The sequence below is a fragment of the Juglans microcarpa x Juglans regia genome, chromosome 8D (assembly GCF_004785595.1).
Source record: "Juglans microcarpa x Juglans regia isolate MS1-56 chromosome 8D, Jm3101_v1.0, whole genome shotgun sequence".
NCBI classification, from domain to species: domain Eukaryota; kingdom Viridiplantae; phylum Streptophyta; class Magnoliopsida; order Fagales; family Juglandaceae; genus Juglans; species Juglans microcarpa x Juglans regia.
The window spans coordinates 20,038,701-20,056,133 of record NC_054608.1 but is presented as its reverse complement, the minus strand read 5'-3'; the positions used below and the strand labels follow the sequence as shown (position 1 = coordinate 20,056,133).

The 17,433-nt window shown below is 37.9% G+C and overlaps 1 protein-coding gene and 2 long non-coding RNA genes across 3 annotated transcripts; 1 reads left to right on the top strand and 2 right to left on the bottom strand.

Annotated features, from left to right (window-relative positions):
• The first annotated feature begins 6,899 nt into the window (after positions 1-6,899).
• On the top strand, positions 6,900-7,919 carry LOC121243271. Its single transcript, XR_005936092.1, has 2 exons — positions 6,900-7,083; positions 7,540-7,919. It is a non-coding gene; the product is annotated as an uncharacterized LOC121243271 (long non-coding RNA).
• Positions 7,920-8,079: 160 nt separating this feature from the next.
• On the bottom strand, positions 8,080-9,997 carry LOC121243270. The gene is made up of 2 exons (XR_005936091.1): positions 9,722-9,997; positions 8,080-8,737 (listed from the first exon to the last, which is right to left on the bottom strand). It is a non-coding gene; the product is annotated as an uncharacterized LOC121243270 (long non-coding RNA).
• Positions 9,998-13,038: 3,041 nt separating this feature from the next.
• On the bottom strand, positions 13,039-17,047 carry LOC121243269 (pentatricopeptide repeat-containing protein At2g26790, mitochondrial-like). Its single transcript, XM_041141366.1, is given in 3 exon segments — positions 13,039-13,723; positions 13,982-15,703; positions 15,706-17,047. Coding segments are annotated over 2 exon segments (2,481 nt in total). The 5' UTR covers positions 16,511-17,047; the 3' UTR covers positions 13,039-13,723; positions 13,982-14,027.
• Between the last annotated feature and the right edge of the window lie 386 nt (positions 17,048-17,433).

Sequence of the window (17,433 nt, the reverse complement as noted above, 5' to 3'; positions counted from 1 at the left end):
TGGACAGTCCATCTACAGCTTCTCTTTTTGATATCTTTGATAGATCTTTAAAATTAATGTGCCCTAGGCGTTGATGCCACAACTCAGCTTCATCAAGTAAGACTTTATGGCAGTTCAACTTTGATACTGGAGAGACTCCATAGCAATTGTCTGAGGTTCTTGTGCCCTTTAAGATCCATTCTCCGGCTTGATTATAAATATTGCATTCATTTTTTGAAAACCGCACAGAAAGATTATCATCACAAAACTGACTAATGCTGAGTAAATTAGCTTTAAGACCATTAACAAATAAAACATTTTGTAGAATAGGTAATCTAGGTATTTCAACACTCCATTTCCCTTCTATAACTACCTTGCTACCATCTCCAAAGGTCACGTTGCCTCCATAGGTTGCTTCAATCTTCTTGAATAATGTTTTATCTCCAGACATGTGTTTCGAACACCCACTGTCCAGGTACCAAAGAGAGTCTTCCATTGATTTAAGTAATGTGCGAGCCACAAAACACATAGCATCTTCCTTAATCACCCACTTTGTCTTAAGTTTTGGCTTGTTATTTTCATTTGCACTGTTTTGCATAATCTTTTCTTTATTTTGAAAGTAGAACTATGCTAGTTCACCAAGCTTGAGGCTTTTGAAGTTGATTTTTTGACTCATATCATCAACTTGATTCTCTAGACTCTTCCCTTTCCTTTTTGAATTCCTTTCACCTTCAATTTTCTGCACTTGATATAAGTTAAAACAATGTGACCTTTATATGGCCAGCAACTCCACAATTATGACAAATAGGGATAAATTTACCTTCATACTTACCTTTCATCATTTTTGTAGCTGAATTTCCATGCAAATTTTTTGAATAAACTGACTTGGTTAAAGCATGATTTTGAACATTTATTTCTTGACTTCCTTTAACAAAAACAATACCTTTGGATGTAGTTGCAGCGGATGATAAGACTTGGTTTTCTTTCCCTTTGAAAATCATATATCCCAGGCCACTTCTATCATTACTTACCTTCTGAAAACTCAACATTTCTTTTAATTTCTATGTAGCAGTTTTTTTCTTGCACTCCTGAAAACTTTCCAATTCTTTTTCTAGTGCAGCCTTTTGATCATTTAATCTTGATATTTCAACATTAAAAATTTTCAATGCCTCAGAAAGGTTATTTTTCTCATTCTCCATATCACTAAGTTTATTGTACACCTTCTTGTTGTGTTTCTTTAGTTTGACCACTTCTTCACATACATCATTATATGCTTCATGAACACTTAGTTCTTAGTCAGCATCAACAAGTGCTATATCTGAATCACTGTCATCACTTTCACTTTCACATTTTGCTAATGTAATTTCAAGAAAATTATTCACAATAGTAGAAAAAACCATAAAAGATTTTTCGTCATCTGATGATGAATTTGAACTTTCAGAATCTAAACTGTCACCAAGTGTGACATTCAATATTTTTCCTTTACTTTTCTTGAAATTTGGACTTTCAATTCTTATATGACCATAACCAGAACATTCATGACACTTCACTTTATCATTTTTCTCAGCTTTATTTTTATTCCAAGTTTCAGACTCATTTTTCTTATCAGAAAATTCTTTTCTTCATCTTTGGTTACCACTAGTCCTTTTATTAAACATAAATTTTCTGAACTTTCTTGCAATGAGAGCTATATCCTCATCGTTCAAATTTTCTTCATCAAAAAAATCCTCACGACTTACTTTTACACTTTTTAAAGCCATAGACTTACCTTTCTTTGCTTGAGGAAGTGTGGATTCATACGTTTGTAGAGAACCAACCAGCTCTTTAACCCTTATTGCATCCAAATCTTTACTTTCCTCAATAGCAGTCACTTTAGGCCAAAATCTTTCTAGTAGCGACCTCAAAATCTTCCATACAACTCTTGAGTCTTTGACCTTTTCACCGAGATTAAATATGGAATTCACAATATCATTTAGCTTAGCATAAAAATCATTAAAATTCTCATCTTCCAGCATCCTAATCTCTTCAAATTTTGAGGTTAACAATTGTAGTTTAGAATTTTTCATAGTTTTTGTTCCCTCATGTGTAACCTTCAGGATGTCCCATGCTTCTTTCGCAATCTCGCACATTGAGATTCTCTTAAATTCTTCTGGAGATACAGCCATAAAGATAACATTTAGTCCCTTGCTATTCCAACAACAATTGTTAGACTCATCTCTGATCCAAGCTTCAATATTTGTTTCGGGTTTAGTCCATCCTTGTTCAACGGAGTACCATACTCGTTCATCCAACGATTTGAGAAAGGCTCTCATGCATACTTTCCAATATGCATAATTTTCACCATTGAAGTGCGGCGGGGCAGCCAATGATGACATATTCAATAGGGGCACGGATCACACTCATGTGAGTGAATCACACTCTGATGCCAATTGAAATTCCCAATGTACGCCTGTATAGTCACAAGATTGTGTAGTAATTCACTTGGACAACTTGGTTAGTTCTCAATCTTGTAATTATTTAATCAATCAAAATACTTGGAGTAAATAAATAATTTTGCATAAGACAACGATTGGTAACAAATGGAAACCCTTTGAAGAACTCTTCAAAGATAAAACCCTATGGGGCAGCCAAACCCAGAAAAGACAATTTTATTATTTGAAAATCAAATTACAAATAAGTTCTCAATTACAAAACCTTTGTATTGACTCTCTTACCTGACCAGACAAATGATCCATTTGTCTTCTACTGCAGCAGTAGACAGAACCTCTGGCGATCTTCAAATATTGTATTTTCTCCTAGAACTCCAGTGGCTGAAATCTAACCAACGATCCTCCAAACTTTGGAGCACAATCACACTCAAGGAGAGATGAAAACTAAGCTGAAAATTCTCAAGTGAATTTTCACTCTCAAGCACTCAGAATATGCTCTCAATAATTCTTGGCTAAAACTCCTTAAACGATTATTAAACTGAATCCCTTTAATTATAGAGTCTGGAAAAGAGTCCCAGTTGAGGTAGAATTCTGCTAACGGATCAAGCATGCCGCAAGAAGGTCTCCTGACAGATTGCTGACATTTCGCGATAACTCTTCACTACACCTTCTGATTTAAGCTTTATCTTCTGTTCTGGATAAGTGCAGATCCTAATGGATGTGATTTACTCATAATTGACCTATTTAAACAACCTCTATGATTTCTAGATAAACTCAATGTTGTTGTAGATAAAGTCAATAATTATTTTACATTCATCCAAAAATACAAATATAATGATAGGATAAACTCTATCATTTAGTCACCTAGTCCTAGCCAATCCGAATTAATTAGCCACAAATCAACTCATCAATGATCAAAATTCACACACATTACATAATACAAACCAAAAAAAAAATAAAAAACACACGGACAGATTCACACACAGTCACACATCGTTCATCAATCATCAACGATTCAAACCACATGCACAATCAAGTCTCCACAGCGCACAGTTCACAAAATCCCATCCTCCATCTTCAATTAAACTCCATCCTTCCTCCAATCTTCATTCCATAAAATATAAATCAAAAACCTTAATTTAGGGTTTCTTACCTTCGGCAACGGAGATGAAAACGGAGTCACGGAAGGCTATGGTGATGGCGACGGAGATGCAGAGAGGGAGCAACCGAGCGAGACTTAGAGAGAGAGAGAGAGAGAGAGAGAGATTCAACTGGGTAGGGTACTGAGCTCCCGAGGGGATCTAAACAAATAACGAAATCACGTCGTTTTTCCATTGACAAAACGGCATCATTTCGTTGTTTGTTATTAAGTAAAAAAAAAATCAAGCATGAAACGACGTGTTATTTATATATATATATAATTATAGGGACGGGGCGAGGGTCACCCTATCCCGCCCCCGCCTTGGGTGCGAACGGGGTAATCCGCCCTGCCACACAGGGGCGGGGCGGGGAAGCTGGGTTGAGGCCCCACTGCGCACCCCTACCTCTATCCATAGGCAATGAACTCACTATATTAGTATGTAGTGATACTGCTTACTTTCACTCCCTTTAGAAGATTAAGATTTTGTTGAGTCAGCAATGGATTATGTATACATAACAAAGCTCTGGTCACATCTTAGATAACACTAGATTACAAAAGATGAGGGATATGGCAGCAACTGAAAACTATTGCCAAAAGCTCTATAAATTGCCAATAGAACTCAAGGCAGTGGTTCCCCGTCCACTGCCCTTGCCTGGTTCTGAATCTGAGTTTCAACCTCTTTACCAGCAGCTCTTTTATCGGCTTCCAGCCCAACTTTGAATAGAATTCTAGCCGCTACCAACTCCACTTAACAGCAATTCCAACATCTTCGTATCAAAGTTTTAAATACCGTGTTGGTGGTCATTTCGATTAAGGCACTGGAATGAAATATTTCGATACCGGTATCGTTTCGGATACCGTTTCGGGATAGTCTATATATAATAAATTAATTATATATGTATAAATTATATTTCAAAATAACATCAATGCAAGTCTTAAAAAATTAAAATACATATGTATAAAACTCAATAATACTTCTAAGTTCTCAATCCAACTATTTAAAAAAATAATTACTCATGATCTTTATCACGAAAAGGGAAGTAGGGATTTGATTTGCAGTTCTCGAGAAAAGAGGATTAAAAAAATTTAAGAAAACAATCTTCAAATATGAGAATTGGAGTGAAAATTATGAAAAATTCATAATTTTTACATTAATTACAAAAAAAAATAATAATTTCAGCTGGTACATTGAAAACCGGCCGGTATTGACCGAAACACACCGGTACGATCGGTATTTGACCCGATATGAAACACATACCTCTACTGTACCGGTCACTATCCTGATACAGTAAATATTGGCCGTACCGGCTGGTATGATACGAAATTCAAAACTTTGTTTGGTATACTACTTGGAACGTGGTTCAATCTTTATACCAAAGTTTTGAATTTAGTTTTGATGACAATTTTAGTTTGGACATTCGAACGAAATATTTTAATCTTGATATATGACGATATACTGTTCCGAGATGACCATTACACACACACGCACACATATGCATATACACACATGCTTATGTATATGTCTATACTTAGGTTCATAAATTTTCTTTTTTAAAACAAAAACTCTATGTGCAATCACTTTTGCATATTCCTTATGCACTCCACTAATATGATTGGTTGCGTCACTTTTTTTAATATATAATAACTGCTTTAGCCAATCACATCAGTAGAGTACACAAAGAGTATGCAAAAATGACTGTATGTAGCACAACTCTTTTAAAAATGGACTTTTAAAAATAAGTTAGTCTACATACAGTCCCCATTTGGGGACTGCTCATGCAAACCCATACAATTATGTTTAAAAAAAATTAAAATTACAATAATATCATTTTTAAAATGATGATTTTTTCACTTTTACCTACATTTATCGATGAGATTGCACACGTAGTCCCCCACTCATGACGGCAAATAGAATTTCTCTTTAAAAATTTTGAATTTATTTTATATGCGTTATTCCATGAATTGAGCTATATGGAATATTTAGCAGACTTTAATGATATATTAATAGAAAGATTAAAATGACCAAAGTTCAAACTAAAAGACCGAAAAAGTTTAATATTAGAGTTTATTTGAAAGCCAACTTACATTGGCTAGAATATATAACATATATATTGATAGTTACTTCATACAATAAAAACAATAATTTATGATTATGTGTGAGAAGATATTGTGACAATCATTCTCGTGTTAATATTCATTATATTATATATTAGTTTGTTTCTATGACATACTTTTCATTATTGTGATTTTTTTAAGAAGAACATACTCGTATATAAATACTTGGGCAATGATAAAAAAGATTGACAAGAATGACCGTTATAATTTTGGGGTTCAAGCATATTACATCAATTCACTGAAAAAGAAAATCTAAAATTTGAGAAGAAATTAAAATGATTAAATTAAAATATCTTAGTCTCTAACCATATGAAACATTTTTTTTATCAGTAAAACAAGGATTTTATTGAGGATATAAATAGGAATAGCTAAAGTGCAAGAGACATACAAAAGATATTAAGCATAAGTATCCAATGATACAAGAAAATCATGGATATCCAAGCAATTGAAATTGATTACAATTGATCAAAGGAATAAAGTATTTTAAACACAAGGATATAAATAGGCATAGCACCATAACCCCTTACAACTCTGGGATAAAGCCTATGAGGCCCAAAAAGCCCATCAAGGCCTTAATGGACCTATTAGATAAGGCCTCAAAGTGAGCCTTATACTCTTCTATTGTCCCCACTTGTCTGAGCCTAGTCAATTGTTTCATGGGGTTATCATAACTACTAAGCCCAAACCTAATTAACAAAGCCTTTACAAACTCATCCCACGAAGTTAACACACTAGATTCATCAAGGTCCCGAAACTAGACTAGGGCTTTGGCCCTCCATATAAAAGGAAGCAAGTCTCAGATGGTGCCGAGGTGGTGTATTATGGAAGGAAAAGAATTGGCTCACCTTATACAACTAGCCATGAGAGTCACCACCATGAAATGTAGGGAAATCCAAACGTACTGCTCTAGGGTGGTTCTCACCTGTGTGAAGTACCATCTAGTCAGTATTACTGGAATTGCCATTGTTGCTAGGTCCTTTTGACTTCTGGTTATTTACATTGTGCAGATCTAAAGCCATTGAAGATAGTTGGTGCATCATAGACTCCATTTGGCGTCTCATAGCTTGCATCTCCACACCGATTGAAGTAAATTGAGATTCTATTTGTTTCATGTGAGCTTCAGTCGTCTTCTTGAGGAATGAAACCCTTCCTGCAACTGGGTAAACCATGTGCCTTCAACCATGGCAGCGAAGGGAGGATCGAGGACTCTAGCAGATACAGGCCTCTTATACTAATGAAAGTACCCTTCTTAACTGAAAGCCCACGAGCCATTAAACTATTACATAAAGTAAAAACAAGTACTGCGAATGAGTCCAGCCCGCAGCTGCATCCTGGTCCTTAGCCCACGCTCTCCTGCTGTCTGAAGCCCGAATCCATCTTTATTTAGTTAAGGACCATCTGAGCCCATTTCCTTACTTAGTTCTTCTAGGGTTTTCGTCGGACACACTTCACCAAAACTCATTTCGTCGGCCCAGTTTGTATTTGCAAGTCATCTCAACTCATTTTAACTCATCTCAACTCATCTCAGTACTATTTATTATTATTCATCAACTTTAACTCACAAATCTCACTACTATTCACAACTCATCTCAACTCATCTTCGAATCCAAACGATACCTTAATGCATTGCAACCTCACGCCCTTCCTTTAGCCCGATCTCCCATGGTCCTTCTCACCGTCGTGTAACAATAGCGCGGCGAGAGTAAGGTTTTGGATGTCTCAACAATCTTTTGTTTTGGTCACCGAAAACAGGGGATATAGACAGCACCACATTCTTGTATGACCTTCTCTCTGCAGCAACCAACGATGTTTTCTGGTTAGGGATGCCTACACCGTCGAAACCCTTTGGTCTGATAGGCTCCATAATCCTACAAGTCTCTCGAAGCTCCATGACTACGCTCTACCATCCCTTCTATTTCTTCCTAGATGACAAAGAGGTTTCTTCTCCCACCATCTCCATTTGAGCCCCCTTTGAGAGATAAAAACACGACTACTGGCACGAGAGTTTCGACAGCTCTCTTTCTTGAGACAAAGTGCAATCCACAAGTGCCTTCACAACTTCAGTGAAGTTACCCAATATAGTTTCCTTAACCACCTTCCTACCTCTTTCTGTAACGCGCACTGAACGACCTCCTAACACTAGTAGTTCCATATTTTGGACCCTAATGGAACTGATTTTGATATCCCGTCCTTGATGATAAATACAATTCAGAAAAATAGAAAAACGTAGTGATATTACTGTGGAGAAGTGCCAGTAAAAAGACATCACGGGTGTAGAGAGAGAGAGAGAGAGAGAGAGAGAGCCGTAAACTGCTGATAACCATATGAAACATAGATTTTTTTTTTTTTTTTGTTTGAAGGATATGAACGATAAATTGAATATGAAAGAAAGGAAAAAGTAGTAGTATCTTATGGTTTGAGAAGAAACCAAGGAGATAAAATAATATATATTAGAGTTAGAAATGTTCGGAATTACGAACTTTTCATAAGAATTAAAGAACATTTACAAAGACGTGAACTGCATCAAAATTACGGGATTACCATCCTGATTCAAAAAGTATATGGTAATGCTAGCGAACACATTCTAAGCCAGGATCAGCTAGAATGGCCTGGAATTTAGAGAGAAACAGAATACGATGATCAAGTGTACAGGTTATTGAACTGAGATGGCAAATTCCTGTCATTCGGCCCAGAAGAAATCAAAATATTGCTCTAGATGAATCGGCCATAGCTTAGCTGCAACTTCCTTTCCATCATTTGATACGGTCTGGGCTCTACATCTTGAATATTTGTAGCAGGATATGGAACTCGATATCTTGAAATTATGGTGCCCCATTGCAACATCATCCTGCCTAATTGATATTTTCATCTCTGGCTGCAACTGATCATCTGGACAACTTCTCGACCTTTTGAGTTCATATTGATCGCCATGGATATCTGGATCGGGGTGCTCATATTCCAAATATGAAAATTGTCCGAATTGGTGACTGCCTATTTCTGAAAGCAATAGCAAGAATCAAGACGCCTGTGGTTGTCTCTGCACTTATAACTTCTTCCATCTGCGCAGGCAAGGCTGTAAAATATACAATGGAAACTCGATATTATGTTAAATCAGGATGTTCCACGGTAACTGTCTGATTCAGTTTGTCTTGAATATAATAAAACAAACTACTAGGCCTCGTTTGGATATTGAGATAAGATATGATGAAAAACTTGTGAATAGTAGTAAAATTATTTGATTTAATGTGTTTTATGAGATTTTGAGAAATGAGAGAAAAAGTTGAATAAAAATATTATAAAGTTAAAATATTATTAGAATATAAATTTTTAATATTATTTTTGTCTTAAAATTTGAAAAAGTTGATTTTTTTTTTTTATTATTTTGCTTGAAAGTTTGGCAAAATTGTAATGACTAGGCAATGATTAGATAAAAAAAAAGTTGAGATTTGAAATTGAGAAATATTTGTGTTTGAGTGGTGTTTGGATGTCGAAATGAGATAAGATCAGATCAAATCAGATCAGACTAAGGCTGCGTTTGGATGTTGAGCTGAGCTCAGTTCTTTATGAATAGTAGTGAGTTGAGTAGTGGAGAGAGTTATGTGGAGCCATCTAAACAGAATTTAAAGTGTGTTTAAAAATTAAGATGAGTTTAATATTTTTCATGGGAAATTGAAAAAAGTTATGGGTCTCACATGTAAGGAGATTTTGAGTTAAGATAAGTTTAGTAATTTGAAAGTTGGGTGTTTGGATGTTAGACTCAGCTTAAAATTAGACTGAACTCAACTGAGTCTTGCAACCAAATGCAACCTAACTCAACATCCAAACGGAGCCTAAATATGTCCCTTTCCATTTCCACATTATCAAATCTGTTTCAATCTCAAAAAATAAATACTTAACATCCACATTATCATATCAGGCATCACGCACTAACCCAGTTTTGCACGTCCTATGCACACATTCTGGTCCAAACAAGGGAGGGCAAGCAAAACAGAAGCAATGGCCCTTTACCAGAGAAAGGGATGAAGGTAATTACTGAAAAAATGAACCTAAAACATACCAAGAGTTTCTACTTGCATATGCGCCTCGGTAGTAGGTATTACCATTAGTGTTCTCGTAATATATCATGAGCCTGCAACATACCAAGAGTTGTAATGCTGTATGAGCTTAGAATATGTCAAGATACCAAGATGTGAGGAAAAAATATTACCTTTCAAGCTGAATATCTTTTCAAGTAATCTGTGAGAGTCAGTAGAATAAATCCCAGCCCACTAACATTAAAATCAGAATGACACCTCGCTTACTGTTCTTGTTTCTGCTTTAAAACAGGCAAAGCAAGAGCACATTCTTCCCTAAAATCTACCAAATCAAGCCCAAGGTCACCATAAAAACTTTCAATGGCAGTGAGTCTTTAAGCTGCTAGAACAAACCAGAAAGAAAAATTACATCAGAAAAAAATAATAATAAAGCATCTGAAGAACGAGGTTGCATCTCATGATATATGTCCTGAAATTTCATTACCCATAAATCAGGCTGCCTGTGAAGTAAGTCTTCAATACAAATTGGAACGTCAGCTTGATAGTATTATTGTTGATATTTTCCAACCATTCTTCTACATGCTTGGTTATTTTGTTCACAGAACATATCCAGTTCAAACCTGAAAGCTTTATCACAAAACATCACCAAGTGCAAAAGCCAATAGAAACAAAATCCTGAAAATGCTGCAATTATTTCAAGCAATTGGTACTTGGTAGAGTGATTAATGGGAGAAAAGAGAGACAAACAACAGTGCTCGGGCAATCAAGATACAGCTCACCAATTTTGTTATAAGTAAGAAGTAATTTAATTAGAAACGAATGTATAATGTCACAACCCAAGTGGCTGAGGCTTGTGGCATGCCCAAGGGTGCAACCCTAGAGCATTATAGAAGACTCTAGTGGGATCCACAGGGTACTAGAAGACTCCAGAATAATCTGGAGGGTGAATGTTCTAGGTGACCCTAGAGAAATCTAGAGTGTGGCGGAAGGCTCCAGAAAGCTAGTGTTCTGGTGTTCTTAAGAGAGTTCTAGAGAGTGGAGTCTCTAAAATGGTGTAGAGATGCTCTAGAATATTTTACAGGTTCTAGAATATTGGTGGACTTCTCTGGAAGGGCCTAGAGAATTCATGTGAGTCATTGGATCAAATTGATCTCCACTGTCTATTGAGGAGGTGGTTGGCTATAAAAGGGGAAGGGGTCTCATTTGTGAGGCATCTCATATCTCATCTTGTCTAAGAGGGATAGAGTGAGAGTACTTTCAAGAGAGTCTTGAAAGGGTGAGCAAGCTTGGGTGTGCTTGGGTGAGAGCTTTGTACAAACACCTTGCATACAATTCTTGTATAGTGGAATTCATTCCCATATTCTCTTGTGTGCCTTTGTGCTTATGTGTGTGTGTGACTTTCCTCCGAGAGTGGGCAAGGCGCTAGTGTCAATACACCAAGGCGTGTGGCCAAGAGGGGTTGGAAGTTTCGGGCGTAGGCTGACTTGAGCCTTTTCGGGGAGGAAACTGCCTAAGTGGCTGCACGATCATGACTAAGCAGATGCCTGCAATCTTGGTCCGAGACAATAGGTGAAGCCCATGTACACAAGAAGTATACAACAAAAAGCACCTAAATAAATTCTAGGGAACAGAAAGCGACACTAGAAAATCATGAACAGAAACTTGGTTAATCACTAAAGCAGAAAACAAAACAACAAATACCACACAAAGGAATTCCGAGTTGCTCCAAAGTACACTCATTGTCATTAAAACACCGCACAATCCTTTCCATTCAAATCCACTTGAGAACAACCATGGAACCCATTCCAACACGCAAGAAGATCAACCACTCTCAAAGGCATCACCCAAGCCAAGCCGATCTACAAAAATGCCTTCCCACAAAGGCCTTGCCACCTCACAATACAAGAGTAAATGATCCACGGTTTCTCCATTCTTTTCACACATGAAACACCAATCCATAAATATAATACCCCGCTTCCTTAAATTATCCAACATCAAAATTTTCCTAAGAGAGGTAATCCAAATGAAAAAAACAACTTTGGAAGGCATGTGAGACCTCCAAATACATTTCCAAGGAAAATGAGGACTATTCTGAAAAGTCTGAAAAGTCAACAGCTTATAGTACGAGCGAACAGTGAGCTTTTTACGATCCTTGGACTTCCACAACATCCTATCCTCATCATTACCACTAAGCCTCAAAGAGTATAAAAAGCTGAAGAAAGTTGGAACTTCATCAATCTCTCAATCCTGAACAGCTCTAGTTAAGCAAATATCCCACTAAATCGAGCCATTAGAACGACAAAGCAAGTCAGATACAGCAGCAAACCGATCCGAAGCCAATCGAATGATAGCCGAAAACACACTATTGAGGGCTCGAAATGTCAAACCAGAAACGGATCCTAGATCGCTCTCCAATATCATAACTAACATGACTAAAAACTCCTCTCAGCCCTTTCGAATGAACTTCCAAAGACCCACACCATAAACCTCCCGAACTTCATTAGAACACCAACCCCCCCAAGTACTTCCATACTTTTGATCAATGACCTCCCTCCAAAGCGACTCTCCTTCCGATTGATATGTCAATAGCCACTTCCCCAATAAAGTTTTATTAAAGATCTTCAAATTACGAACCCCCAACCCTCCAACAGAAATAGGAGAACAAACTTTATTCCAAATAACAAGATGGAATTTAGTTTCCTCTCCCATACCATCCCATAAAAAAGAACGAAAAACTTCTCAATCCGGTTGGCCACCCTTGCAAGCAATGGAAACAACGATAGAAAGTAAGTGGGGAGATTGGAAAGAGTACTCTCGATAAGAATAAGTGTGCCCCCTTTAGATAAAAATATAGCCGCTTCCAACCAGCCAACCTTGTCTCAACTTTCTCCACAACCCCATCCCAAATAACACTAGCCAACCAGCCAGCCCTATCTCAACTTTCTCCACAACCCCATCCCAAATAACACTAGCCTTAAATGGCGCCCTCAACGGAAGGCCCAAATATTTCAAAGGTAAAGAAACAATTTTACAGCCCAACAAACTTGGCAAACTATTGATGTTACGCACCACCCCCACCAGAACCATCTCCGACTTTCCAAGATTCACCTTGAGGCCCATATAGCTTCAAAACATAATAATACAGCCCTTGAGGCTTAATCTGACCACAATCCGCATCACAAAAAAATGAGTTGTGTCATTTGCAAAAATAAGATGCGAAAGTGTAATCATTAATAGCACCAACAGAGAAACATGAAAGAACCCTCCCCCCTCCCCAAAAAAAAGGGCAGCCCCCACCATCTGACCCAATGTCGCCATAACAAAGGGTTCCCTTGTCTCAAACCACGTGAGCTATGGAAAAAACCAGCAAGGTTACATTAACCAACACTGAGAATCGACAGTAGAAAACAAACACCACCTTTCCCCAAAACCACATTTCCCAAGCATGTAGAAAAGGAAGTCCCAATTCACGTGATCAAAAGCTCACCTTTTTATAAAATCATTTTTTCAAGCGCAAGTTATACAAAATCAATGATGTGTGACAAAAACTGAAGCATTAACCATTAGAAAACATACATATCAAAGTAGCAACAAGTAACAAGTGAAAAGCTAATGGATGATGAAATATGTATAAGTTAATGTCAAAAGTTAGTCGACTTCACATCATCCATTAATTAATTTTCAAAATGCACAGGCAACACTTTTGCCACCTCACCCTTTCTCAGCTTTCAGTGTCTATTTTTAACCCCATCATCCCTTTTATGATCTCAATCTTCATCCCCCATATCTATTTGATCTGGGTACATACATGTCCATCCTTCCACAAGGAATTCTCTAATGAAGTAAGTTTTAATTTAGATTTTATAGAACACACATGAAGTTTCAAAACCTCAATCTACCAATAATTTATCTCCCAAGTAAATCACCCTTCTGGCAATTCCATTTATGCTCATGTACACATCTGTTTGATACCTGCAATGACTTGACTTCCAAGTGGCCTACTAAACAGCTTCCTTCTTCTCTGCCTGAAAAATTAAGAGCCACCTTCAATAGAACAATACAACAAAATGTGTTCACTGTGTAAATAATTGAAAATCAAGAAATAGCATCACTTTTTTTTTTTTTATAAGTAATGAAATAGCATTACTTTTGCCGACAGAATGCTTATTTTTTAAGTCACTGTATATAGATCATTTTTTTTAAGTCACTATATAAAATGAAAAAAAAGAAAAGAAATAGCATCATTTTTTATATTCATTCTTTTAAATGCTTGACTGAACTACCTCATTGATTTTGGGTTCATCCAAACACTTATTGCCGACAGAATGCTTATTTGCAAAATTGCACTTTCTTGGCTTTTATAATACCACGGTGAAGAACCGAGATGGTTTGGGTATCAGGCAGTATTCCCTTAGAAGACATCTCATTAAAAAGGGTCACAGCCCTATCCACATCTCCCATATTACAAGAGCCAGATAAAAGAGCTGTGTAAGTCACTGTATCAGGTTCTAATCCTCTATCGATCATTTCATCAAAGAGGGCAACAGCATCCTGAAGGCTGTCTGTCTTGCAGTGTCCGTCAATTAAAACAGTGTAACAAATGACATCGGGTCTTATACCCTTATCCTCCATTTCTGTCCAAATGGCTGAAGCATCAATTTTCATTTCCTTATTTTCCCTCATGTCTAGACGAGAACAAACCCTTCTTATTTTGGAATGAGCATCAAGCAAAACTGTGTATGTGATAACATCAGGTCTAATCCCCCTTGCCTTCATATCCTGGAAGAGATCACAGGCTTCCTGTAGGTAGTTCAGTTTGCAGTACCCATGTATCATCATTGTGTAGGAAATGACATCAGGAGTTAACCCCCTTTCGACTAGAATATTGAAAAACCACCGGGCCTTTTTCATATCTCCAGCCTGACAAAGTGCAGCTATGACTTTACTGTACATTATTTTGCTAGGTTCTACATTCAACGACGACATTGTCTCAAGCAATGCAAGAGCTTCATCATTATCACCTTCAGAACAAAGGTTACTGAGTAGTTTAAAGCAAGAGCCTTTTCTAATCAGAACTCCTTGCTTTGTTAGCTTAACAAAAAGTTTATAGGCCTTGCTTGTACAGTTGGCTTCACAGTACCCACTAACAATAGCAGAATAGTTATCCACACTCTTATCCTTTAAGCTGCTCAGAAATTCCTCAGCTTCCTTCACCTTTCCTCCTATACATAAACCTTCAATAATGATGTTGTGTGTAATCGAGTTTGGCTTTAAACCCTGTGACTCCATATAAACCAAAAATTCAAGTGCCTCAGATGCAAGGCCATTTCTTGAAAACCCATCAGCAAGTACATTATAAACAACAATGTCAGGCTTGAAACCCTTTTCCTTCATTTCTTCAAATAGATTCATAGCATCAAGAAATTTTCCTTGGAAGCAGTAGCCTTTAATCAAGGTTGTATAGTGCATAATATCTAATACCATATGCTGACTTTTCATGTCTTCAAGCAGATCTATGGCTTCATCCACTTTCCCCTGTTTGCACAAGGCATCCACCCCAATATTGTATGAAACCTCATCAAGAAAAATCCCAGACCCCTTGAATTCATTGAATAGATCCACTGTTTCAAGAAGCATATCCATGTCACACAAGCATTGAAGAATCAAGCTAACAATTACGCAGTTACTTTTTAGACCCTTTGATACCATATCATTGTGGAGAGCCAAAGCCTTTAGCGGATTCCAACCCTTGCAGTATCCATGGATCAATGCATGATAGCATTGTGTATCAGGGACCACCCCTTGTTTTTCCATGTCAAGAAAGACATTCTCTGCTTCATCCAATCTCATCTCACCACAGAACCCACGAATGACAGCACTATAAGCATATGCATCAATAGGGGCATTTGCCTCTTTCCATGCTTGGAGTACTTGATATCCCAAGTCTGACCTCCGGTGGGTGCAAAGCCCTTCAATATATGCTGTATATGCAAAAGCATTGGGGTCACCCCAGCTTCCTCCATCTCCTGAAATGCATGGACAGCTTCTTCTAAATCACCCTTCTTGCATAGTGCTTTAATCATGATTGCATAGGTGTAATCATTAGGGCTCAGACCTAACCTCTTAAGCTGCTTGTAAATGGCTATAGCCATGTCCATTTTCTCATGATGAACTAACCGATTCATGAGAAAATTACAGGTGAAGATATGGGGAACAACCCCACGCCTCTTTGTTTTGAACAAAATATCAATTGCCTCATCGAACATACCAATACTAACATACGATTTAACCAGCACATTGTATGCTCTAACCAATGTCTCATTGGCCTGGAGCCCCTCCAATGCAAGTGTTTCAAACAAATGGGGAATTTCAAATCGCAAGTTCCCCTTAACGATGAGCTCCAAAAAGACAGCATCCAACTCCCTATACAACCTCCAACAGCATAAGATCCCAACAAGAGCTGCATACGTGGAGACATCATGTAGAAAGCCTTGTTCCTTTAACTGGTAAAAGAAGGACATTGCAGAATTGGGATCCCTTCTTAGCGTATTCAAAATATGAACAACCCTCGACGAGTCCAACTCAGCCAGATTTGTGCTGTTCGGGATATAGCCAGACATGCACGTGACAGTAGAAGCGGGAGAAGAAGAGGTCGCATAAGAATATTCATCATCCGTGGATAAATCTGAGGGCTCGGTGGAGTTCAAGAGGGCAAGCACCGGAGAGATTGACTTGAAACGAATATGATTACAAGTAGCATAAATGAATTTTCTGGGTAAACTAAATACTCGAACTGACGAAAGAAACCACATGGAGATATAGAAAAAGACTCATCGGAGCAGAAAGAACGAATAGCTTACGTTTCGAAGCTCTTCTTAAAACCCATCCTGTTCCTTGTTTGCAATTTGGTCCCAGTCCGTCTTTCTTTGGAGCCTGAGAGTCCTTCTTTGCCTACCTCTCCCACCAAATTTCGCTTAACTTCATTTCTTCCCGTTTATCTTCTTCTTCCGATCAGACCCAGTTAGGAAGCCACAGTTCACAAAGGTATAGCATACGCCCTCAAACCCGGTTCAAAAAAATAGCGTGTAAAACAAGCTCGCCGGTTCCGGCACAGCAAACTTGCTGCTCGGGGCCGCCTCTCAATCGAAGCATTATTCAGTTTCAACCCGTCCAGGGCTACGATGGCGGTGTCGATTTCCAGCTGCTTTCAGCGTCCATTGCCAATTTATTCTCGGCTGGCGCCTTGCAAGAAATCTTCCAAGAGGCAATGTTTAATTGCTAAAAGCCTAAAACCCTACCGTGTAGCAGAGCCTCTCGGTATAAAACGGTAAAACCCCACCATTTCGGATTCATGTCCCAACCCGCCCGATCCAATTAGGTTGGTTTGGACCGTTTGGTCGGGTGTATGTGCAATTAATTAAGAAACAGAACTGCTTTGAAGCGGTCGGTTGCTATTGACCCATAAATAGCCCCCAATTAAATTTTGACACATCACTTATTTCACATTAAGTCAATAAAGTGCATCACACTAGATTATTCATCTGTATGACCCCAAACCTCTCACATTTCATGTTCTCAGTCCTTTCGTCTTCTCCTGTCAGCATCACCAAGCATCTCCATCACCCATCATCCCCACCGTCGCCCATTGTCGCTGATTTCCTCCGTCTCCATCGATCATCTCCATCTCCTCTCTCAAAAATCAACCCACAATCCATTCAAAATCATAATGAAACTC